The 24,696-nt window shown below is 41.4% G+C and overlaps 2 protein-coding genes across 16 annotated transcripts in view; one reads left to right on the forward strand and one right to left on the reverse strand.

Moving 5' to 3' along the window:
* The first annotated feature begins 716 nt into the window (after positions 1-716).
* Positions 717-18,388, forward strand: USP1 (ubiquitin specific peptidase 1). Of its 3 annotated transcripts, XR_008306291.1 has the most exons (10): positions 2,123-2,279; positions 4,801-5,043; positions 6,421-6,547; positions 8,070-8,165; positions 8,772-8,932; positions 9,792-10,492; positions 11,394-11,564; positions 13,746-13,947; positions 14,877-15,027; positions 17,253-17,383. XR_008306291.1 is itself a non-coding variant. In XM_053246713.1 (9 exons), exons 2-9 carry the CDS (start codon positions 4,874-4,876, stop codon positions 17,974-17,976), a joined length of 2,352 nt encoding a protein of 783 aa, XP_053102688.1. In that variant the 5' UTR covers positions 717-990; positions 4,801-4,873; the 3' UTR covers positions 17,977-18,388. The 3 variants fall into 3 exon arrangements, 2 of the variants coding, with proteins under 2 accessions (XP_053102688.1, XP_053102687.1); XM_053246713.1 differs by lacking the exons at positions 2,123-2,279; positions 14,877-15,027 and adding an exon at positions 717-990 and having other exon boundaries at positions 17,253-18,388; XM_053246712.1 differs by lacking the exon at positions 14,877-15,027 and having other exon boundaries at positions 17,253-18,388.
* A 2,924-nt stretch (positions 18,389-21,312) lies between these two features.
* DOCK7 (dedicator of cytokinesis 7) overlaps positions 21,313-24,696 on the reverse strand; it is a 212,440-nt gene continuing 209,056 nt past the window's right edge. For all 13 annotated transcript variants that reach the window (XM_053248313.1, XM_053248310.1, XM_053248309.1 and 10 more), the window contains 2 exons: positions 24,165-24,332; positions 21,313-21,814 (listed from right to left, as the gene is read on the reverse strand). In XM_053248313.1, the coding sequence (XP_053104288.1) occupies positions 21,772-21,814; positions 24,165-24,332 (211 nt within the window). In that variant the 3' untranslated portion in view covers positions 21,313-21,771. The remainder of the gene's footprint in view (positions 21,815-24,164; positions 24,333-24,696) is intronic.

A 24,696-nucleotide genomic window follows, 5' to 3' on the forward strand; every position in this document is an offset into this window, starting at 1 on the left:
GGAAGATTTTCACATGGGGCTTTTAAAGCCTTTTAACTCATATCTCCTTCAGAATGGAAGGAGGGTGTTCCCATAACAGCCAGATTTACCCCGAAGTCCCTGTGAGTTGCTCACACACAATTGGCGTTTTCACTGCACATTACAGTGTAGCCCAATTTATATTGGGGGTAAAAAAAATCCACTATATGTGTTGGTTTTGTGGAACAACTTCAAATTTGAAGTAAAACCTCCCAGTAAACCTGTGGTAAAGCTTGCTCTGCGTAAAAGTCCCAGGAGTTTTAGCTTATGGGCACCTTTCTCACTTGGTTCCTTTTCCAGGCTTAACACTCCAGATTTCTAGAGCACTGCACCAGTGTACCGCTGGTTCTAGTCTCCACACATTCACAGATCGTCTCTCACACGAACCCCTGAACAATCTCCAGTTACCATAAAAAATCAACCTCTCTCTCCCAACCACCAGCCGCAAACCTCTACCACCAACTCTACTTATTTAAATCTCTCCCTGAACGTGAGACAGAGGCAGGGGGAGAAGCAAGAGAGAGGCGGAGGGAGACCTGAGGGAGAGCAAATTGGCATAGAAGTTTGCGTAGAGGGTGGTGAGGGGCGGCAGCGAGTAAGACGGAGGCAGGGGGAGAAGCAAGAGAGAGGTGGAGGGAGACCCGAGGGAGAGCAAACTGGCCCAGAAGGTTGCGGGGCGGGTAGCGAGGGGGTGGTGGTCGGAGACAGAGGGAGAAGCAAGCGAGAGGTGGAGGGCGACCCGAGGGAGAGCAAACTGGCCCAGAAGGTTGCTGGGTGGATGGCGAGAGGCTGGCGGCAGCAGGCCGCAAAGCTGTGCAGCACCGGGCAGGGGAAAGGAAAGCGCAGCTGGGGCTGTGGGGCGTGGAATGAAAAGTGAGAGAGCAGGAGGGCGGCAGAGCCCCTCGGCCGAGAGGAGCCTAGCTGGGCTGGAGGCGGAGCCACGCCACGGTCTGATAGTATACTATGAATGCTGTAATTATTCTATCTAGATTTTTCTTTTTTAAAGGCTTTCTTCTTGAGGAAATGCAGTGAAGTGTAAAGCTATCGTGGCAGGGGTACGGGGTACGAAAGGACTCGACCCTTCCCCCTGCAGCTTTCCATCTGCGAGAATCGATTTTGACTACAAAACGATTCGAAAAGGATTAGTCTCCCTGTTACTCCTCAGCACCGCTGCAGCAGTAACGTCACAATTTCCCCCGCATTTCCCTTTAGGAAAAACGATCTCAAAATAGTTTTGAAAGTCAATCAGTGTTATTGAATATAGTGCTTTAAAATGCTGTTGTGCATGTTATTTCTGCTGATTTCGGTCTCCAGCAAAATAAATCTGCCGTTCTTCCGGATTGCAGCAGAAGTCCTACTAAGTAAATTACCCCTCCCAATCACAAACTGAGAGCTTAGTTACACCCAGAAGCCTTGTGCTGTGCTCCACTGCTTTGTACGCAGGCTCGTTGGCTTTGGCTCTGTGAAAATACAACACGAAAATCCTGTATTAACTCGAAACCAGGGCAGGGTCTATGAGTTGAGGAGGTATTTGCAAGTTCACGACCGGATATGTTCTTCTCTCCCGCCCCTTTTTCCTCTTCAACCTTTGCCTGGTTCTTTTAGCTTGTCCCGCCCTCTGCCCAGTAACCGTTATACATATACTGCTCTATTTAAATATCACTGCGCTCTTCTTCTTTTTTGCCTCTTGCAAATGATTGGCTAGTCAAGCCATGTCGCGATTGGTCAAACTACTCGGGGGTGTGTGGCTGGCGGTATTTATATTTTTCAAGCAATGACGTAGGGCTTTAACTAGTTCCCATGGCGCAGGCTTCGGCCTTTCAGCCAGGCCTCTATCGGGGCACGCGCGCATTTCTCTAGGGCCCTTCCAGGCTGTCCAACCAGTTGCCTGAATCTAAGATACCGATGGGAAGACCGTAGTTCTTAAGAGTGGTCCGAAGTTGAAATGGGCACCATCATGAAATACCTGTGGGAGGCCGCCTGCAATATATTTCTTTACACCTTTCTGAGGCCTTGGCATGGTTTTATTTTAAAGCTGCTGTCTATATGGGCAGCTCGTAGGCACCCGGCGCGAGGAGCGGCCTAAAGGGAGGGGTCCTGGCGCTGTGTAAAACGCGCCAAATTTCCCATGTTGGGGAGAACTGGGGTTGGAGCCCCCAATATAATCTCCATAGCAACCCGGAGGGGTGTCCCGGGATAGCACCCTCTGCCTTCTTCCCCTGGCCCGTTGGGACCTGGCAGAGAACGAGAAGATGTAGCGGGTGAGGAGATGCGGCCGCGCCACCATTAGGGACCCTGAGCGGCGGCGGGTGTGTGCAGGCGCGTGTGCGATTCCGTCCGACGGGATTTCAGTGGTCTGCTTCCTTGTCTGACTTGCTGGCTCCAGAAGTCCTGGAGCCGCTCAGAGCCTTGGGCATGGGTCGTGCTCGGACCCCTGTCTCGCACACTGCCGCTGTTCAGATTTCACTCCCGTTTGCAGTTGCGTCTTGCAGTAGCTTTATTACTGTGTGCATTTGGGGGTGTGTGTTTTACCGCGCATTAGCAGCCTGCCCTTCAGCCTTTCCTCTTCTGAACAGTGAGCACAGCAGCTGACTTACTCCTGGGAACGACAGCTGCCCGCTGCCCTTGACTGAGCACAGCAGCTGCGCTACTTAAGGGGCACAAGGGCCGTTTTGCTGGGCTCCACGGAGGGCGTGGTAGTCCAGGAGAAGGAGCTGGGTAACCCTTCCCCCGCAAAAAGTACTGTTAGCCTCCCCAAGCCCTGCTTTTAAAAAAAACCCCACAACACTCCCCACCCCCCTCTTCATTGAGCCCAGCAGCAGCTGAGGGCTTTTACCGATGCCCTGGCATGCGCCCAAACAGCCCGCCCCCAGCGCAACCACCTCCATCTCACCTGCAAACGCCATCCGGAGGCGGCTGGTGGAAATGGGTACATATGAAGCTGCCTCGTACTGAGTCAGACCTTTGATTAATTTAGCTCAGTAGTTACACTGATTGGCCACAGCTTCTCTCCAAGGTTTCAGGTGGGAGTCTTTCCCAGCCCTACTTGGAAATCCCAGGAATTGAACCAGGGATTTTCTGCATGCAAAGAAGATACTTTACCACTGAGCTACCGCCCCAGCCTCCTCAGACGGGCAGGCAGGCAGGCAAGATGTCTGGAGCACCTGGGCATGTGCTCGGTGTGCCTGGTACTAAAAATGCTAATAGTCTTGGCTCTGCTTATCCTTCACTACTGCTGCGTCGGTAACCAAGACTATACCTCCCGCTGCCCCTCCTTGCTCAGTGCCTGAAGCTTGGAGGTGTTGAAGTGACTTTCCAGGAGAGTAACAATGGGGTGGGGTGGGGTAGTGCACGCCCCCAAATAATGTGAGATTTTACTTCCGTCCTCAAATTCCTAACATTTCAATAACTTAAAACCTCAGCTTTTAGCTTTCCTGATTTGGCACAGGGCAGTTCTGGTTCTGAGAATTACTTACCTCAGGAGAATTCACAGTTGGGGCTTACAGAAACAAACAGAGCCAGAATATGCCCTGCTTACAAATTTCACCTTGGAGTCTTTCAGTGTGCAGAGTTGACTTGCTGCATCTGTTGCATCTGTAGTGGTTGCAGCATAATACAGGACTAGATGGTTCCCAGTTTCTTAAAATTGATTTGCTTTTTAATTCTTCAGAACTCATAGTTCCTCATTAAAAATACATTATAGCAATGACTTGGGGTTTATTTTTGTTGTCCTTACCAGTATTCTAATTTTTTGATCTGTATGCGGAATGAATTATGTTCTGGGCAGCAGTATCAAGGCAGTGTGTGCACACATGTATTCAGAGTGGGGTCTTCTTGATTAAACCTGAGTGCCACAGGATCTAAAATTCACTGAGCAGACATCAAAATATGCATGAGAGCGAGCAAATATGCACACCTTGGAAAGCTGGTGTATACCTATCAGTTTCCCCCAGAAACTTCCTTTATGGTGACCTATTCCCCAGCCCTATCTCTCCAATGTTTATATCTGCCGTGAAAAATGTCTAATTACACCTTCCATCTGTCCCTGTCCCTAGTTCCCTGTGTTATGCAATGCTTTAGTCAGGAAACTGGTCTGCCGTTCAGATGAAAAGCAGATGAGGATTGGTATTGTGAGGGGAAGTGCTGGGATGACACATTTAAGCCCTGGTCTTCATCATCTATGCGCTGAGAATAGGGATGGGGTGTGATACCCACACCACATCCTCCATTGCAGCTTAATTAAAAAAACATTCATGTACTGCATCCCTCTGAAATGCTCTTTGCTTTCAGTTTTGGTCCTTGTGCTTCTGTTGCAGGTGTCATACTTGGTGATAGCAAGGCATCAAGATAACAGTAGGCATTGGTGTAAGACATGTGTGTCAAAAGGGGAAAAGATGTCGCAGAATTGGGTTCTTGGATATTAACACCCACTTCTTAGCCCTGTTTACTTTAAAACCCCTTTGGTTTCAAGGAGTATAGGCCAAGGGATGTTTGTCACTTTCTAATCCTTTATTGGAAGAAGTAAGAACTGAACAGTAAACACCCTTAAGTAGAAGTTGCCTGTCCTAACTAAAATGAAACTTCCATACCATCTACAGTTTATTTCAGGCCAATGTAAGTATTTAAATAAAGTATGGAAAGCAGTCTGAGGCTCATCGAAGTACACAAATTCACATTATTTTACCAGCCCACATTGCTGTGACCCGACTATTCTTTAGGAATTATCCTTACAATACATGTTATCAGTTATAAAATGTAATGTGTTTTTATATGGTTTAATAGGCATGACTACAGGTTGCAGTTCTCTCTCAAGACTGATATAATTCTTCCCTCAATGTTCCTGTGAGGACGGAAAATGCCAGGTGTATTACCAAGTGACAGTAATGGACTTCCAAGAAGTACCCCATCAAAGAAAAGCAGACTGTCACTAAAGTTTTTTCAGAAAAGGGAAACAAAAAGAGCATTGGATTTTACAGACTCAGAAGAAAATGAACAAAAGACTTCAGAATATGAGTGTTCTGAAATGTAAGAGTTAGTTTACTCTCAACACAATGTAGGGAGAGCTTTGAATTGTGCCAACCTGATTTAATGGAAATGAGGAAATACATTTTTAAGCACATAGTGGCTAATATGCTGTGCAAGAGTACATTAGCCCAATAACATGTTGGACATGTGTTTGTCCAGATGCAAAATTTGTACACATTGTGTTACCCAAGAGTAAGCCTACTGGAAACATGTTTAGTCTTGTGTAGCACAATGCACAAATTTTGAATTTGAGCAACTTGCACAACTTACACAATTCGCACAAACTCAGTATTACTAAGGTGACGTCCTCTTGCACAGTATGTTAGCCACTGTATCTTTTGTACAAAATCCTATTGGCTGTTAAACCAGAATAATTGCACTTGCTACAATAAGCTGGCTTTTTAAAAAACAACAACTAAAAGCTGTTCAATGTTTTGTATGTTTTGAGGAACAGCTACATTCCATAATAAATAATGATTAACAAGATTATGGCTATTTATTTTGGAGTTGGTCAAATTTGTGTTTAATGTAGTTAATTGTGAGCAGAATAGAAATATCTAGCCAAAATGTAAGCTTTCAACATTTTGAAAGTCCTATGGATTACAGCAAAAGAGATATTTTGTTCAGTCCTATGCATTCTCAGAAGTACATCTGAGAATTAAATTGTTTCAATCTAAATGCGCATAGGACCCAAACTTTAGGTAGATAAACTTTCTGCTTGAAATCTATGGGACTTAACAGAACTTCACTGTGATCTAGGCATCCAGCTTTAGATGGCAAAAGGTTTAATACAATTATTTTATATTTGGGAACTGAAGACAGAGCTTTTGAGCTTTCATTCTTATGCATGTGTGAGCACTGACACAGGACTACTCCTGCATCTTACTAGTATGTTTCAGTGCAAGGAAATCTTTTTTGTTTTGAAATGATTGTTAAACTGTCAACGTGTGAAATGATGATCAAAATGTGTCCTTTTCAAGTTACCAAGGGATGCATTTTGTAAACTTGGTCTGATAATGTCCCTAGAATATACTGCTTCCTTTGTGCAGATACTATTTTTTCCTTTTCAAAAAATTTCTTTTTTTGGAAGCACATGCTGGATCTTTTGCCATCAGCATTTTTAAAATGTTTTGTTCCAATTTTTAAAATGTTTGTTCACTGGGTTATAGAAAGTGATGCTATCAATAAAAACATAGTGGGCTACTGTAGCCACTTAAATTATTAATATAGAGGCTTATCTGGCTGCAAGTTAGAACAAATATGCATTTTAGTTCTGCTTAAGAAAGTTTTAGTAAACGTGGTAAAATAAATCTTATCTAGAATATAAATGTGAATTTTGGAATTTAAATTTTTTCTTGCCCTTTCTTTTGTGTATAGTGATCACATAGTTCCTGCAGCAGAGTCGTCATTTCCACCCATTTGCTGTGAGAAGAAAGACAACATGCTGCCTTTTGTGGGCTTGAACAATCTTGGTAACACTTGTTATCTGAACAGCATTCTTCAGGTAAACTCATAATTGGGCTTGAAAGAATAGGCAGTGCTAGCTTCAGCGCAATGCATTCTTGATCAGCTGCCAAGGGTCCATAGCCCGGGAGGCCCACTACTGACATCTGCCTGTGGGAGGATTGGGCCTAAACAACCAACGGGATGCTGGGGGCAGGAGGACACATGATAGTTGGCAAGTGCCAGCTAGACTGCTACTGCTGCTGTTGGCCATTTGAGAATGAAAGAAGCCCTTGTTTGCCACCAGAGTAAGAGGAGGGGAGCCTATCAGAGGTCACTATGTAAGGGCTCCTTCAAATCTGGAGCTGGTCCTGAGGACAGTATTATGGCAAAATGTGATGTGATCTAGAGTCATGCAAGCAACTTTCATCACAATGGGACTTTCCTGATCAGTCTTCCACCACAGCCTCTTGAAAGGCTGATAATGAGGGCCAGTATTTTAATGTTTGTTTTGTATATCTGTCATTTCTGTTAGCTGCCTTGAAATATAAATCCTAGAAATAAAGCCAGCAGCAGCTCAGCCCAGCATGCCTACCCCAGTCATGTCTGTCAGAATAAAGCACTTTTCATCAGCCTATGAATGTTCATTGAATCAAGCCTCATCAATGAGGAGTTCCAGAGCGCAGTGAATGCTAATATCCTGCTACATGCCCTCAAAAATACCACATACAACTAGGATTTTCAGGCAGAGATGCTGTTATGTAATGTAGAACTAATGCAAATAGTTCTTATAATAAATTGCATTGAAGAATAAGCTTTTACAGGCTATTAGATGTGTGAGAACTTTGAAGTTTAGTACATTTAGACATGCTCTAAAATGTTCATGTTACTATCTAAGGAGATGGAGTGGGTGGGAAAGAATAGCTAAACACTTCTCTTTAGTTGCAGTAAACTTATGTTGCTGCTTTACTGAATATCCATAGAAACATCTGGTATATTTTAAAGTGTTTAGAGCTGGCATCAAACTCCTTTTGGCACTTCTCCACTCTTAAAATGTCCTGGGCATTTTTCCTGGGCAGGAAAGGCTTTCCCACTGCATGGCATAATCTATACATCTCCAGTATTTCAATAAAATTGTTAATGTGCACTGAATTGTGCAAAAAACAAAACTAAATGAAAATCAAGAGATTAATTGTTGTCTGTGTCTATTGTTTGGGATAGCAACTTCTCAGTTGCCAGCACAGACAAGAAGTGTGTGGAGGAATTGGTTGCAACGGGAATTGCTGCACCTCAGCCCACAAGAAACTCCTCTGTTCTCCAGTAGTTTTGTTTTATAGTCCCTACACTTTCTCTTTTTTATACTCATGATGATTTTGTTAAGTACAGTTTGTTTAAAGATGGTTGCTAGTCTTAGTTACCGAATGAGCTTCCTGGCTGAGGAAGGGGTTTGAAACCAAATATTTTCAAACATAATACTGACATTCTTCTGGGAAATTGTATAAAATGATAAAATACCATTCATAACCTAAGATTTATTTTGTACACAAAATTCTTTATTTTACAGTTCCCATGTTTTTATTTAGGTGCTCTATTTTTGCCCTGGCTTTAAAACTGGAGTGAAACAACTATTTGATGTAATTTCAAAGAAGAAAGAAAACTTAAAGGATGAAACTGATAAGGTGAGGATACTTTGTCTTATTAAACAATACAAGCTGAACCCGCACAGAGCATCTGTCCGCTAGTGCTAATGCACTTGGCTTTCCCACTCCCTCATTCAGCCTTCCCCAACCCAGAGACCTGGTAGAGTGTCGGAAGGCCTCCTCACATGGCCTCACCTTAAGCCGCCCCGGCGGAGAGGGTGGGGGCGGGGCTTTCCACGTACAACCTTAGTGTATTATATAGATAGACAGATTGTAGACTAGGCAAGAAAGAGCACTTATACCATAAATTCAGCATAAACCAATCCCTCTGACCTCTTTCGGGAGGAAATAAATGATTATAACTTTTCTAGTAGTGTAATGTAGACTTCTGTTTAAATCTGTCCTTGACATTTATTTGCAAAGCTTTATAACCTTTATACTTTAGCTCACAATGGGATAACCAACAATTTCTTTGGATTTTTATAGCAGCTTTATCTTTTTTAGCTCAGTGATGTGCAATAAATAAATAAATACATTAATGTTATGATCAATAATACTGATCATAACATTGTTTTCATTTAGCTAAAAACAGAGGTAAGAAAATTAACTTTCAAGAGCAAACTGTTTATCTCTCTGTCTTTATAGGAAACCTCTGAAGAAGATTCTTTTGCAAGCTATGAATTGCTCTGCAGTTTACACTCCTTAATTGTGTCTGTTGAACAGCTTCAGGCCAGGTTTCTCCTAAATACAAATAAATACACAGATGAACTTGCTACTCAGCCCAGAAGAGTACTAAACACTCTAAGGTACAAATATGTTTAAAAGCCTTAGTATAATCATTTTTACACCAAATGTTAATTGTGTATTAACATGGGAATACTATGATAATTTTACACCTTCCATTAAAAGGTACCAGATTATTTCCATTACCTTGCATACTAGAAACTTTAGCTTCATACTCATTGTGTTGGGCAGCATCCAAACTAGCACTTGGGTAGATAGAAGACTTTCTGCTCACATAAGGGGAAGGGACAACTTTTTGATGAACTTCCTGCGCTTCCCCCTGCCCCCGTACTTGAGGGTTGGGGTAACCTCAAAGATGTATGGGGGGGGGGCACAGTGGGTTGCAGGGGGAAAACATGGACTTTTACCAGTCCAGTAACCTTCAAGCTTGGTACACATCTACACTACCTCACAATATCAAAACTGTCTAAAAATGGGCAGCATCCAATCTAGTACTTGCACAAGGAGAAAACCTTCCATTTGTGCAAGTACTTGCTTGGATGATGCCTATTTTATTTCTAGGCAGTCTTTACAGTGAGATACTGTAGAGCTGTATTGAACCTGGAAATGGCTGAGTGGGACACAATCATTATCAGCTATTGCTACTTATACTATACTAGGGTTTTTGGGTTGCTGTTTTTTACATTATACCTCCATTCTAAATGTATCGTAAGCTTTCAAATCTAGGTCATGATGTTGTACATCTACTTTTTATTTTGGATTTTGTTGAATTTCCCTTGTCCATTACAATACTCATATATAATTTGTGTTATCTGGGCCTAGCTGTTCCAAGGCAACAAAATTCTCATGTTCTGACTGCTAGGGATATGCCTCAACTGTGTTCTTGTATTCAGTTTTATATTATGCTTTGTGCATTCATAGGGAGCTCAACCCTATGTATGAGGGATATTTGCAGCATGATGCCCAAGAAGTACTACAGTGTATATTGGGGCACATCCAAGAATCATGCCAGCACTTGAAGGAAGAATTGAAACACAAACTACTGGACAAGCCTACAACTGAACTAGAGAGAAGGTCAAGTAAAAACATTGACAGTACTGGCATTGTTTGGAAAGATGGCAGTTTGCTAGATGGTGAAGCCATTGAGAACACCGAAGATAAAACTAAAGGAAATGCAAAAAGAAAATGTGATATGGAAACTGGAAATGAAAAGAAAAAGTCTAAAGTACTCAAAGAGAAAAATGGAGTAGAAGAAAATCAGAGACGCACTCGGTCAAAGAGAAAAGCACTTGAAGAAAAACTAGAAAATCAGATGGAATCTACTGTTAAGCATTTGTTTGAAAATGAAAGTACAAAGCCAAGCCAGAAAAAGTCACGACTTAGACTAAACTGGTTAAAATCTTCAAACAACCAACCTAGCATTCTTTCTAAATTCTGTAGTTTGGGAAAGCTCACAACAAACCTGGGGTTCAAAGACCAAATTAAAGAAATTGACAACTGCAAACATACAGAAGTCTCCCTCAAGTGTGAAAATGGTAACCAAATAAGGAAAGAATATTTTGATTCATCATCTCCTATGGATAACCCTGTTGAAAAAGAATCTGAAAAGCCACAAAAGAGAGGTTAGCAATGTGAAAACTGGTATGGTTGGGTTGCTGATTCACTTACTGATCCTTGCTGTTTTTCCAGGCTCGTGTGTTTGCCAGGGCTATGTTCAGCCCCAGTGGACACAGACGGGCGCTCTAGGGAATTCCCTAATGTATTGTGCATGTCATGTGGTGCATTGTGTGATATCCGGAGGCCAGGACACATTGTCCCGGCCTCTGGAGATTGTCCCGGCCTCTGGAGATTGATTGATTACACTGGGAGCGCAGTGTAATCTGCGCTCCCAGTAACAGACCAGCGCTCGTCTGAAGGGAAGGTGAGATCCACCAGCCTCCCCCACCACCGGGCCCAGTCATGTGAACGACCTCATTGTTGTTTGTTCTTGCTCATATAGGAGAACAAGAAGCCACGTGTAGACTTCACAGGCTCTGCGCTTCACAGTATTATAATAGGAACGGCAAGTGTTCATCCTAGCATTAACTTTGTGTATGAGAGTTGGGGGAAAATATCTGGGGATGCTTTTTCATCCTGTCACAATGCAGTTTTATTGCAGGGCAACTCGGGCATGGTTGCTACTTGCCCCAAGCAAGCAGATGAGTGGCAAATTACAATGCTGGGTTAATTAGACTTGAGTTGAATAGTACAGTAGGGGACACATTTTATTCTTTTCAAATACAAAAAGCTACTTTAAGATGAGGGACTTTGAGGAGCAGCATCAGATAGTGTGCTTAGTGGTTTGGCATTACACTGGACTCTTTAGATCCCAGTCCTGGTCTGTAGGTCATCATACAAATGAAGCTATTTATCTAAACTGTTAGGATATATCTCTTAAGGACTATCCAGGAGATATCTAATATTAATAATATTGTAATTATTATATTGATCTATTAATCTAATTTGGAACATAATTTCCTTTAGGTTCAGAGTTATCTTCCTTTAATTTAGTGGAGAAACTCTTCCAAGGTCAGTTGGTGTTGCGAACACGATGTTTAGAGTGTGAATGTTTCACTGAGAGACGAGAAGACTTTCAAGATATCAGTGTGCCAGTGCAAAAAGATGAAGTCTCAAAAACTGAAGAGAATTCTGAAAGTAAGTAAAACCTCAGTAAGGAAGTTTTTAGTATGTGTGATTTAATACTTTCTAGACACTCCTAAGGGGAACTGTGTGCTAGAAAGTATGGTAAGATCACCTTGGTAAGGTCATCCAGGAATACTTTAACTGCTTTGTTTTTCACAACCTCGTTTTTCTAGGGCAGAAAGAACAACTTAAATTACGGCTACTGAAAACCCATCTTACGTAATGCTATTTCTATAATCTTATTTGAACATTAACAGGATTAGATAGGTGTACATTGACTATGGTAGTTGAATTGTGTTTATATCATAATCCCAATTCTGTCTTGCTGTTTTCCTTTCTCCCTCTTTAACTTGTTGAAATAAAAACAGCATGGCATCCTATGCAAGGTTGATGAAAACCTTCCCATCCTACAGATCCCAGCAGATGCAAGGGTATGTGGAGCTGGGGCCTGCAGGCCTAACTGATGGGGCTGAAGGCAACGCTGCCCCTTCCCACTTTGGAGCTGCTCCAGCTGCTCTTTTCTGTTAAATTTCTATACTGCCTTTCATTAATACAATCTCAAGGCAGTTCAGACAATCTCTTGTGCTGTGCAAGTTTTCCTTGCCCACACTGAAGCACTGCTGATCTTGATTTAGAGAAAGGGATCCCAAAGTGCTGAGACTGAGTTCACAGCAGAGCAGAAGCTTTTAGGCTATTGCTATGTGAGGGCAGCTTCATGTGTCATGTTGAACTGGTGGCTTGACCAAGTTGCCAGTTCCAAGAGTGTGATCACAAGCCTGACTTCTGGTGTCAGGAAAGACATGCTAACATTTGGTGTAGCAGTTACACCTGCTAACTGAGCAAGGAGGCACCTTTTTAAAAGTGGTGGTTCTCTTTATTTAGCAGGGGGAGAGCAAATGGGCCTATCCAACCCCAGCTCAGCATTCCTCCAGTGGCTGTTGCTGGTGTCTACCTTTATGTTTCTTTTTAGATTTGTGAGCCCTGTGGGGACAGGGTGCCATCCTATTTTTTAATTTATATCTATGTAAACCGCTTTGAGAACTTGGCTGAAGAGCGGTATATAGATATTTGTAGTAGTAGTAGTGTGTTGTGTGAATCCACTTACGTTGTGTATTCTGTTTGAGGTTCTGAACCAGACATCTCTACCTTTACAGATGTTGGGTTTGGAACTGCAGCTAGGGTAGGCCAAGTATAGACCCACAACAAATGTTGCAGTATATCCCTGGTATGTATGTGTCACCTGAGCCTATGGCTGAGCATGGTGAAAAAACAAAAGTTAGCAAGACAGACAGCAGTCCCTACTCAAATGTGGGACTTACTTCATGTGTCACTCAGATTTGCATTTTAGGTGGCATGCAAATATGTCAAATAAGTAAATGTGCACATTTATTTTTTCAGCTATCTGGATGTACTTGTGAGGATTTTTTTGCTCAGGTAGGGGCATCCAGATAGGGGCACTTTTGCTCAGTCCCAGCTCCCCAGTCCCCCTCAGAAACACAAAGTTGTGAAATGGCTGGTGAGAAGGAAAAAGGTTCTACACGCCTTTCCCCTTCGAAAGTAGAAGGGGTTGTGACTGTCTTCCATATTCTCTTCAAGTTTAAACTGTTTGTTCAAGTCCTCCTTGCTGTAGACTTCTATTAGCTCCAGCCAATAGAATAAGACAATACTCGTCTTAACTGCTCTCTGACCACAAAAACATTCCATTCCACTGACTAAACATGGGGTAAGTTTGTCGATGGGTCAGCCCCCTTAGGTGGATTTTCCTTCAGATTCTTTGAACTATGTCAAATCTGCAGGTCACCCTGTGACTGCCAGTACCTCCCACTTGCCCACAAGTGCTCTGGTGATAAATCCATAACTATCATAACATTTCCAACTCTCTTAGCAATAAGTGATATGCTGAGATTGGTGGGTCCACGTGACACACCCAATATTAGCACGTTCTTCCTAACCCTAGCAGTTGCACTTCTGTGCAATCTCCAGGAATTGGTGGCTTGGCTAAGCCACTGGTTCAGTGTGATGTGTGAAACTGCCCTTATCTTAATACTTTAAGACATTGTAACCAAGTTTCTCACTATTCTATCATTATGATCGCCACAATTTTGCTTTGGAATATATCTAATGTATCCTGTCAGAACTTTACTAAAAATGTTAATAATATCAAGCTAAGTAAACCTATAATACTTCTTGTAGTTTCTCCAGAACCCAAAACAGAAGTGAAGACTCTGAAATGGGCGATTTCACAGTTTGCTTCAGTGGAAAGAATTGTGGGAGAGGACAAATACTTCTGTGAAAACTGTCGCCATTACACAGAAGCTGAACGCAGTCTTCTATTTGATAAAATGCCTGAAGTTATAACAATCCACTTGAAGTGCTTTGCTGCTAGTGGCTTAGAGTGAGTATTATGAATAAATCATATGAAAATCTATTGCTGGAAGCAAAACCTTGCCCAAATGTTGGCAAATAATTAATAAAATAGAACTAAGACTGAATTTAACTTCAGGAAAGGGGAAGATGAATCAGCTGAAAGTAAAAACCTACTATTGTGCTTTCAGTGGAATCTTCACATTGTTTGGGTTTAAAATGGCTTGTTTACCTACTACCTCTAGTTCATGAACAAATACAGATGGACCTCATTAGCCACAGGGGTTCTGCTCTCTGCTACAACTGCGGATAATGGAGCCACAGATAATGAGACTTTGAAGCAATTGGAATGGAGGGGGGAGGGGGTTAGGTTCCTCTGGGGCAAAAAAGGCAGAAGGTAAAGAAATAATGTGCTGTGCCATGCATGCAATGCTGTGGAGCTGTCTAGCAATGGCCCCCAAAGCCCCAATTCTACCATTTTAAATTCCTCCAAGAAAAAGCTGCAAAATGGCTCTTTTCAGCACAGGAACAGCGGATATCTAGATTTTAACACTTTAAAAAACAGCATATACTGAGGTTAGGTCTTTATTGCTCGACCGCAGATACACAAAACTGCAGGTGCTGTGACTGCATGTGACAAGGTCCACCTGTATTAGACAAGTTTGATGAAGAAATATGCAATATATGTCCTGTTTAAATGTCAGACCATACAAGTGTGCTCAGGTTATGTTACCCATTGCAAACTATTTTCATGCCAATACATCTCTTAAAATAGCAGGCTGTATGCACACCTTTCTGCCTTACAAGTTTCCAAACAAAAGGACATCTTCTAAAAGGAAGTCATGTGTCCTTTTTATCATATTGCTTTTGCACAGGGAAATCTTCTTTTGCAAGTGATTGTTTATAGGGAAAGTGGCCAATAAATTCCACTCACCTGGTGATGAGTATTTTCTCCAACAGGTGAACAAAATCCAAGTAGACCTAAATGCAGCTGGACAGCTAGAAAACAAAATTGCTGAAAGGCAAAAGTGGTTTAGGCAATGGTAAGATAATTTTATGAACTTGTGGCATTGCTGAAAGAGAGCCCATGACTTCATATACAGGTTGACAGGTGAGAAATAATATTTTTAAAAAACCAAAGTAAATTATTCTGGAGACCAAAAAACTGATTAAGCCATTGGAGAATGTATTTACTGCAAACTTCTCTTTTAAAACAGAGATTACATTCTTAATCACCGTAAAGAAAAACAGTTTAACTTCAGCATTCCTTTTACCTCTTATACTTAATAGTTTTAAGCCATTTGCATCTTTTAAAAAACATAATCTTCTGTTATCTAAATATCCATAACTTGATAAAGGATTCATAATGGCTAGGTCTCCAAGTTTGTATGCTCACCTTGTCCCAAATGTATTTTCCTATCTTTGGAGGGATCCAGACTGTGGCACAGTATTGCACTGTCAGCAGAAGCCTGTTCCATTCACACATCGAATACTAAATCATTTCCTGTATCAATATTTATCAATATCTATTTAACACCGCCCTCCCATCTTAATATGTATTTTCATTATCCAGCTGTAAAAATATTTTGTTTTATTGGTGACAAAGTTTGCCATGGTTTATTTACTACACCACTACCCCAAAATAATGTGCAAGATGTAAAACAGAAGTGGTGTCTTCATTTCTTTCATCTCATTTTAAGTTCTAACAGGATTATATTCTATTCCACAGTACTCCAATGTTAAAGAACCAGTAGATCCACTCATAAGCCACCTAATGGCACAGCGGGGAAGTAACTTGCCTAGGGAGCAAGAGGTTGCTGGTTCGAATCCCCGCTACACCTATATCGGGCAGCAGTGATATAGGAAGATGCTGAAAGGCATCATCTCATATTGTGCGGGAGATGGCAATGGTAAACTCCTCCTGTATTCTACCAAAGAAAAACCACATGGCTCTGTGATCACCAGGATTCAACACCAACTCAATGGCACAACTTTACTTTTACTTTAGATCTACTCATTAAAGCTGAATAAGATATCACAAAAGCAATTTTCTGGACACATTCCAGAATTGTTCATGTTCACAGAAGGTGTCACCACCCAGTTTCTGGGGATTGCCCCTTTCCCCTGCAGCTTCCCAAGCTGCATGCAAGATGCTGAATGGACAGTTTTTTGGGAGGTTCAAGGGGGGTTGCATAAGAGAAGAAGCAGAGAAATTGGCTTGTTCTTTATGTTAGTTCCATTTGGGTGCTATCCAATGTGTACAGCTTAATTTCTTGTATCTAGTTTATTTGTAGTAATGCACATATCTTACAAAAATCCTGCTACTCTATTCCCTGATTTTTTATACCATTTAAACGCCCAATGGAAACCATTTTGTACAATACTAATAACATACACACTTGTGAACATCCATTCTTCAACCTTAAGACCTAAGCCTAAACACTTTGCAAACACTTCTTGACTCAACTCTGTGCAAAACCTCTTCTTATATTTTAGTAACAAAATTGAAATTCAGTGATATGATATAAACCAAGTGCTTGGTGGTATTCTCAAAGTGAACACATCTAGCAGTTGGTTTACAAAAGGGACATGAATGAAAAGATAATGGAGACTTGAGAATGGAGGACAAGTCTATCAATGACTACTAGTCTGAGGTCTGTAGGCCACCTCCAGCCTAAGAGGCAAGATCCCTCTAAATACCAGTTGCAGGGGAGCAACAGCAGGAGAGAGGGCATGCCATCAGCTCTTGCCTATGGGCTTCTCAGAGGCATCTGGTGAGCCACTTAGTGAAACAGGATGTTGGACTAGGTAGGCCTTGGGCCTGATCCAGCAGGGTTGCTCTTAAATCTGTCTCAGTAGTTGGAAGCTTATCCAGTCATTAGAATCTTGTAGCCAAAGAGGATTTGGTTCAAAACTTCAGATCTAGTGTGGATTTCACAGTTGCCTCTTTCTGCTTGACCACATTTCAACCTTATCCCATTTGTAGCTTGGTAACCTGAAGAATTCTTTCCAGAAGTGTACAGCTTGACTTTCCCCAGGTCAAGTGAGGTTTTAAAGGATACTTCCTTTGATCATTACCATTGTACCATATTGTGTTTTTGTTGAGCTCAGCACAAGCCTATGCTGGTTTACTCAGCAGTACATCTTATTGTGTCCATTGAGGCCTACTTGGTATGCATGGGATTGCAGCCCTAATGATACATTCCTCTTATGTTTAGAACAAAACCAAAATTTAAGAATAATAAGAAAGCACATGAATTGAGTCTTTAAAGTTAAATCGCTAATCTGTGGAAAGCTATGTTATACTCTAACTACATACCACTTTTTCTCCAAAAGGTTTGATTGTTATGGTGGACTTTCCAAGATAAATACTCCTTTACTGACTCCTCTCAAGCTGTCATTGGATGACTGGAGCATAAACCCAGCCAATGAAGTCTATGGACTGTTTGCAGTCGTGATGCACAGTGGCATTACAATCAGCAGTGGGCACTATACAGCCTCTGTTAAAATTGCTAATCTTGATAGTTTAGAATTAGACAAGGGTAATTTCATCACTGATCCGCTGTGTGAAATTCGTCCAGAACCACTGAATGAGCAAGAAGCAAGAGCTGCCAGTGAGTACTATGATGATGGTGAGGTCTCCTTTAGAATCAGTGGAAATGCACAACCTAATAAAGGTGTGACCAAAAAGAACATAGAAGCAGTAGGGCTTCTTGGTGGACAAAAGAGCAAATCCAGCTTTGATATGCCCAGCAACAAAGCAGTCCATTCTGATAAGATGGTTAATGTGGTAACTGAAGCTAGAAATGCTGAGTGTAGCCACGCTAAAGGAATCATGGAATTTGAAAACAATGAACAAACTGGTACTGCTTCTAAGGAACTAGAAAACAAAGTAGTGCATATAATGCAGAGTCTAAAGGAGTATGAAGGCAAATGGCTACTTTTTGATGATTCTGAAGTGAAGGTTACAGATGAAAAAGACTTTCTGAACTCCTTGTCTCCTATTTCATCATCCACATCTACTCCTTACCTGCTGTTTTATAAGAAAATTGTAGAATGAGGTTGTTTTTTGACTATGTAAATAATAGTTTTTCATCAGAGCAGCACTGAAGAATACCGAATGGCATTTTTAAAGCTTCAGAACTAAATTAGTTTGTCTCTTCAGTTCTGTAAAAAGTGGAATAATATACATTTTTTAAAAATAACTATTGATAATTAACTTGAAAGTTTCTATACGGAAGGCTGCAGACTATGTTCTGTCAATATAAACCTGTGTATAGGCTGTTGAAAGATGCCCTAAGAACACAGTATCATTTCAAAGCTCTTCTGATTCCACCACACTACTTGTATATTAGCTTTTTTAAAAATAAAGTAATTTGTATTGCAATCTAGAATAAATTTGTAGTTATGGTTTAAAAAAAATCGAATGGTTTTCTGTACATGAAAAATAAATTTTCTTTCCTATATGGTAATTGAGGTGTATGCATTAGTCTCAAAATGACTGAAAGAGTTTCAGTTTCTTTCTTCCCTCTTCATATTCTAAGAAAAGGTATAGGAATCATCTCATTGCCAGGATGGAGATGTGTATTATAATCTCATGGCTTAAGAATTTGAGACCTTTGGGATCTATTTTATTTCCATTTAAGAATTTAGCTGCCTTCTAGTGTATACCTTACAACCCTTTTAAGAGGCAACCTTCTAAATAAGGCTGTGACTCTAGATTTATTTATTCTTACATTTATATCCCATTCCTGAGGAGCCCATAGTGGTATACATGGTTATGTTATCCTCACATCCTTGTGAGATATGGCTAAATGAGTGGCTCAGTGTTACCTAGTGAGTTTCATGGCTGAATGGGGACTTGACCTCCAGCCGCCCTGGTCCTAGTCACACACTAAGTAGTAAACCACACACAGCTCTCTGAAGGCTCCATCCTAATATCACCTTACTAACCTCCAGAAACATACTAATCCCTAAAAACATATCTGGCCACAAAGTGTTTGTACTTATGGTGGGGATATTGGTGGAGATTACTTTATATATATATTTTCTCTGCATCTGTGTGGGCAGTGGTGGAGTCAGCAGCCCTGAGTGTGTTCACAGCAGCTGGTTGCCTTTTTAAAAATCTGCCACGAAGAAAGAAATTACTCTGGCCTCATTCAGAAGGAAAAAAATTATGGTGACTGGCAGCTTCTGGGAACACAATTGGAGTTGCTGACTTCGTCTGTACTGAAAAAGGTAGATTATTAGTCCCCTCAACACCACTTACTCAGACATGAATTGCAGGTTGCCAGTGGAAACAAGGTGAGTGTTCAAAGAAAATATTGCATAGTACATTTTGAGAGATGCAGGGTACACTTGATTGCATACTTTAGGTGTTTTTGTAAATTGGCTTGGGGAGCAGAGTAATTTTTGCTCATCTTCTCTGACTCTGGAAGTGCATTGTGCCTTCCAAAAATATGTTTCTGAGGGTCACGTAGACTTTGCAGCGACAGAAGAAGATCCACAAAAATGGCTCTCTTGCGCATGCTGAAAAGGTGGGAAAGCTGCCTCCTGTGAAGATGCAGCTCCCACTGAATCCTTGGTTGGTTAGTCAGGATGGCAACCACTCTTAGTGATAATTCAAAAGACCTCTGCCTATTTCAACATATGATTTCTAGTTATCTCATTATTTCCAACACTTGGGGCTTGGAATGCCAAGGTTCTCTACTAGTGATTTTGGCCAGTAACAAGGAGAATTGTCACATTTTCAATATAACATTATAATCTTGAAAATGGAAAGGCACACAGCTACTTGATGGAAGTTTATCATAAGAAACATGCTTGTTCCAAGACTTCCTGATCGTTTTGCTACGTGACTATGGGATTTTGCCTCTCTGAAAGGAATTGACTAGGAAGCTGTAATACATTTTGAACCTGTTAATTGAGAAACAATTAACTAAATTGCTTCACATTGTAGGGTTTGAAAACAAACATGAAGCAAGTGTTGACTCAAGTACAGAAGGAAAAGCTGTGCTAGGAGCACAGGATAGAAATGGCAAATGGTGTCAAAATAGATACAAGATATTGAGTGAATATCAGAAGCTGTCTAACCCCATTGCCTGGAGGGAGTCAACAGTAGGGAAGCTTGTGGTAACAGAGGTGGGTGGGATGCCAGGAAAAAGCTTTGAAGGCAACACAGTCACAAGCTATGTAGTATATAAAACTCGAGCACTTTTTGTTTTTCTAAAAAGTCAAAATTATACACACCCCAGGCTGCAAGTCTGAGCCAAGAAAGGACAGCTGGAGAGAGATTGGCTAACGCTTTACTCTCTGGCTAGTCTTCAGCTTCCAATTGGTGGCTTTCGTGATACACTTTGTTACAGAGACTTAGTGCTCTGCCCCAGGGCTGCTACAGACTTGTAAGGCATCCCCAACACTGTTCAGAAGCAATGGTTATGCAAGCTGTGCTACGGTAGTTCTCCCCAATCACCACAATGGGGGCTGCCTTATGAGTCTGCAGCAGCCCTGGAGCGGAGCATTGTGTCTCCATAATGATGTGCATCATGTTAGCCAGAGTGTCCATGCTACTTTTTCACCTACTGGGGAAAAGATAACAGAATCCCTGTGATTTCCCCGCAATGGATAAAAAACCAGGAAGCTGGCTGTGTGAGTTCTCAAAATCAGATAAAGGTTATCTGCTCTGTCCAGACTCACAGCCTAGTGAAAATAATATTTTGGCTTTAATCGGGATAGAAGAGTGCAGCAGAAAAACAATCAGATCTCCATTTTAACATGCTGTGAAAGTCTGTTTCCTGCCTGCAAAAGCATTGCTTTACTAACACGGAATTCAGTCTTTACTTGGCTTAGACAATGGAGAAAATAACAAAGGAAATAGACTTCATTAACTTGACACATCTAGGGCTCCTTGTCCTTCACTTAGCTGCTACAAGTTAGGCTAGAGGTGTTCTGTACTTCCTGAACATCAGGAGGTTATCAGCCATGGCATTGTTGAAGAATGTGGTGAGCATGGAAATTATGGCCAGAACAGCCACACTCATTTGGTTACTGACTATTCACTGGTCACAATACTGGGAAGAACAACATAATCTATCATAAGCCTGCATGGGGGATATGTTTTGCCTTGTTTGGCAGTTAGCCAGTTAAAGCTTCCCGCTTTACTTGTTATGGCACAAAACAGCGTTTGAAATCTGCCGAGTATCAAACACCTTTAAGATCAGCTTCCTGTAACCAGAACCACCTTCCTCAAGGCCACCCCAGCAGTGTGAGGCATAGAGGCACTAATATTAAGTTAAAAATAAAAACATCCCATGCATCAAGTAAAAAAGGATTACCTTCACACTTACCTTTCTCTATGAGAAGAGAGGCAAATTTGAAAAGCTGATGCACAATGAAATAAAGTGTAAACATTCAAATATTTAATGGTACCATTAAAATAAACATCACTGCTACATTAAAAATAGTTCAAAATGCATTTGCAAATGCTTCTAATATAAATTAAAAGTATGAATTAAAAACAAAACACAAATGTAGTAGAGAATGCTATAAATAATGCATGATGCAGTACCTTCTGAATATTAGAAAATGTCTTAAAAACGATGTGTTTACAGTCTCATCAGTACTGTGCATATTGTTGCCACGGTTTTGCTCGTGTGTGTTCCCTGTGTTTAGTTTTCAGTCTGCATTTGACAATTCAGAAATACAATTTGGCCACTTAACACTTCCATGTAAAGTCAGTAAAATGTGTGCAAAAGGGTCCAAAACAAAGTCCAAGTAACACTTTTTAAAAATTCCTGGTGCTGAGAACACTGTACTCTTTTTCAGTACCTTAAAACCCTAAGTGCTTTTTAGCTGTTTAGATGTCCATTTTGCGAAGGCTCATTCTGCTGAAGGAATCTCTGGGGAAGGAAAAAAATGAGATAAGCTTCTACCTTCCAAAATAAGAATGAAAGAGCTCATGTCGTCTGGTACCAAATAGTGCTCTATTATACAAAGAGTGCATTTGCTCTCTGAAATCAACTAGCTATGAACTAGTTCATTGAGTACTGCAAAGTCCATTGAATTGGGCTTGTATGGAGTCACTGGTTCATAGAAATCATGCAAATGAGCCTCAGAAGGGCTGTCAGTGCAGTATGCTTTGTTTCTAGGAGCAGGATGCTAGCTTGCAGGAATGGAGGGTGGAATCAAGCAATTCATGCCCCATTGTTCTGGACATCTTTAATTCACTTTCTGTCAGAAACAATGGCTGACATGATGCAGTGTTACAGCGACATAACAGTGCACTGTGGGGCTGTTGTGGACTTCAAAGGGAACACTGGGGCTGTGCAAAAGGGGTGAGTGTGGAACCAGCACTTCCACAAATTCCCCATTTGGGAGCATAGACCCAACCCTCCCTTTAAAGTCTACCACAGCTCCAAGGTAGACTGGATCTGTACTAGTCATAATGGCCATCATAATGCTGTACAGGAGGCCCTCGTTAACTGGCAGTCCAACACTCACGGTTTCGCATATCTGCGGTCAGGTAATTAGCACCTGACCTCAGTATACATGGGGGAGGGGAATGGGGAGGAAAGGGTTAAGCCTGTGTATCCGTGGGTCAGGGGTGGCTAGAAATGACCTCGGAAGTCATTTCCGGCCGCCATTTTGTGTTTGGGAGCCATTTTATGGCTCATTTAGTTGTAAAATTGGGCAAAAAAAATTGATTTTAGGCCCCCTGGATGCCCTGGACCACTCTGCAGCATGGTAGAGCACTTTTGGGGGTGATGGGGGGGGAGAACCATGATTTTTGGCCATTTTGAGCAGACCGGGAACCTAACCCCCCAACTCCCATAGACCTAATGTCCCATTATTCACAGATTCGCTATCTGCACTCTGAAGTCCCATTGATTTCAGTGGAGGGGATGTCAGTATATCTGCCTTGTCTTTAAAAGTACTTGCCTACTTGCTTGCCACAGGTGACTAGGAATTATGTCCAAGCGACTAGCTCTTGCCAGCTGCATTCCCACCTCTCACCCCCACCAGGATGTGCCAGAACCCAACTCAATGGTATGACTTCAGATCATTTTCTGGCATATTCTAGCACGGCAAATGGCAATTGGCACTTCCAGCCACCCCCTCTGAGAACATTATCAGCATATTAAACACTGCTGAAACTAAAGCTGGCCACTTAGGTACAACAAGAAGTTAAAGAAAAGAAAAAAGAACAAAGCCCTGTTAGCAATAACATCCCCCCATGCATTAACTCCTTGACAAATTTTTAAGCAGACACACAATTTTTTGCTGGCTAGAGTACAATGCTGCAGTATAAATTTAACTCCCCCACTGAAATCAATGGGACTTCAGAGTGCTTCCTTTTGATGGATTGTGTTGAGTGTGGACAGACCATTGTTTTGACCCAGAAAACCAGCTTTCACTTCCTTTTTACAGTCTTCAGCACAACATAACTTTCCCTCAAAAAAACCAAAATTTTAAAAGTGATATGGATGTTGCATGTTCATTTTATGTTGCACCAATACAAAATGAGATACAATTTAGCAAAATTTACCCTCAAAGCCCAAGGCAGTGGATTGTACAAGGTACACTTATTAAATCAGTGTCCGGCTCTTGAATCAGTAGTGAATTTCAGCATCATATATCTATATAAACTCACCCAGGTCTACATAGCCTGGCAATGATATTGTTTTCTGTACTCCTGAATGCCCAGTTGCCCAATGGATTACTATCCCCCAAAACCAGTGATATTCATTTGTCCAGTTAAGAAACTCTCTTGCTGTCCAACAAATCCATTTTGTACACAAGATCTGATCTCATTTCATGACAGCTTTCATAGATAACTTTGTATTTGAAGTGCCTGTAGATTGTACCACCTGGAGGCAGGATTGAAGCCTTCTTTATGGCGGTTTTTGTCTCAGCTAGGACTAGCTCATTCTGTCCCATGTGAACTCAAAGACTACTGTTTCAGCCCATCTGTTGGCTGGTCTTCTAAAAAAACGATTGAGGAATCTTAGTGGATTGTGGACACAGTTGTCACTACCTTGACAATCTGTCAGTTAGTGTATATTGCATTCTGTTTTGGAAAAGCCACCTAATACTGAGGTGGATACACCATAAGGAAGCATTTTCTTATACTATACATAGGGGTTTCAGGTTTCATTCTTATATTCTCTCCCTATTGCTCAATTCCAGCAAGAGGCTTTTTGTTTTGTAAAAAAATGATTAGCAAGAGATGCTAAAATATATTAGAATGACCTGTGGCAAGTGGCAGGAAGGACAGCCTTGTATAACTGGGGGATTTTTCTATTGATCAAGGGCTGAAGTGCCTCCTTGAGACGGTGGTAATTTCTTTCAAGCTCCCGCTGATATTCTTTTTGGTCTGGTCCAATCAGGCTTTTGTTCTTGCGTAGTGCATCTTCACACCTAGGAAAACAAGAACAAAGTAAAGCAAAACAAAACATTTCAACACTGGGCAATCGGCAAGTAACCTGCTAGAAGCATTTTATCAGATATCAGCTATTTCTCAATAGCATCTGATCAGTTTCCCTTTGCTCATCCTTATGGTACAACCTTAATGGCACATATTTAGAAGTACAGTTCACCAAAACCAATGGAGCTTGCTTCTGAGATTGTTTGACTACAGTGCCAAAACTGGCTTCTACAAAATAAGACTTTGCCTTTTTGTTTCTTGGGAAATATGCTGCCAAATCACCTTGAAAATCTTATTTTTCTGAAGCTAATTCATAAGCATTTTAAAATACATTTCTCCATTAGTCCAGTGTCCAAA

This window comes from Hemicordylus capensis, chromosome 4 (assembly GCF_027244095.1).
Source record: "Hemicordylus capensis ecotype Gifberg chromosome 4, rHemCap1.1.pri, whole genome shotgun sequence".
Taxonomy (NCBI): domain Eukaryota; kingdom Metazoa; phylum Chordata; class Lepidosauria; order Squamata; family Cordylidae; genus Hemicordylus; species Hemicordylus capensis.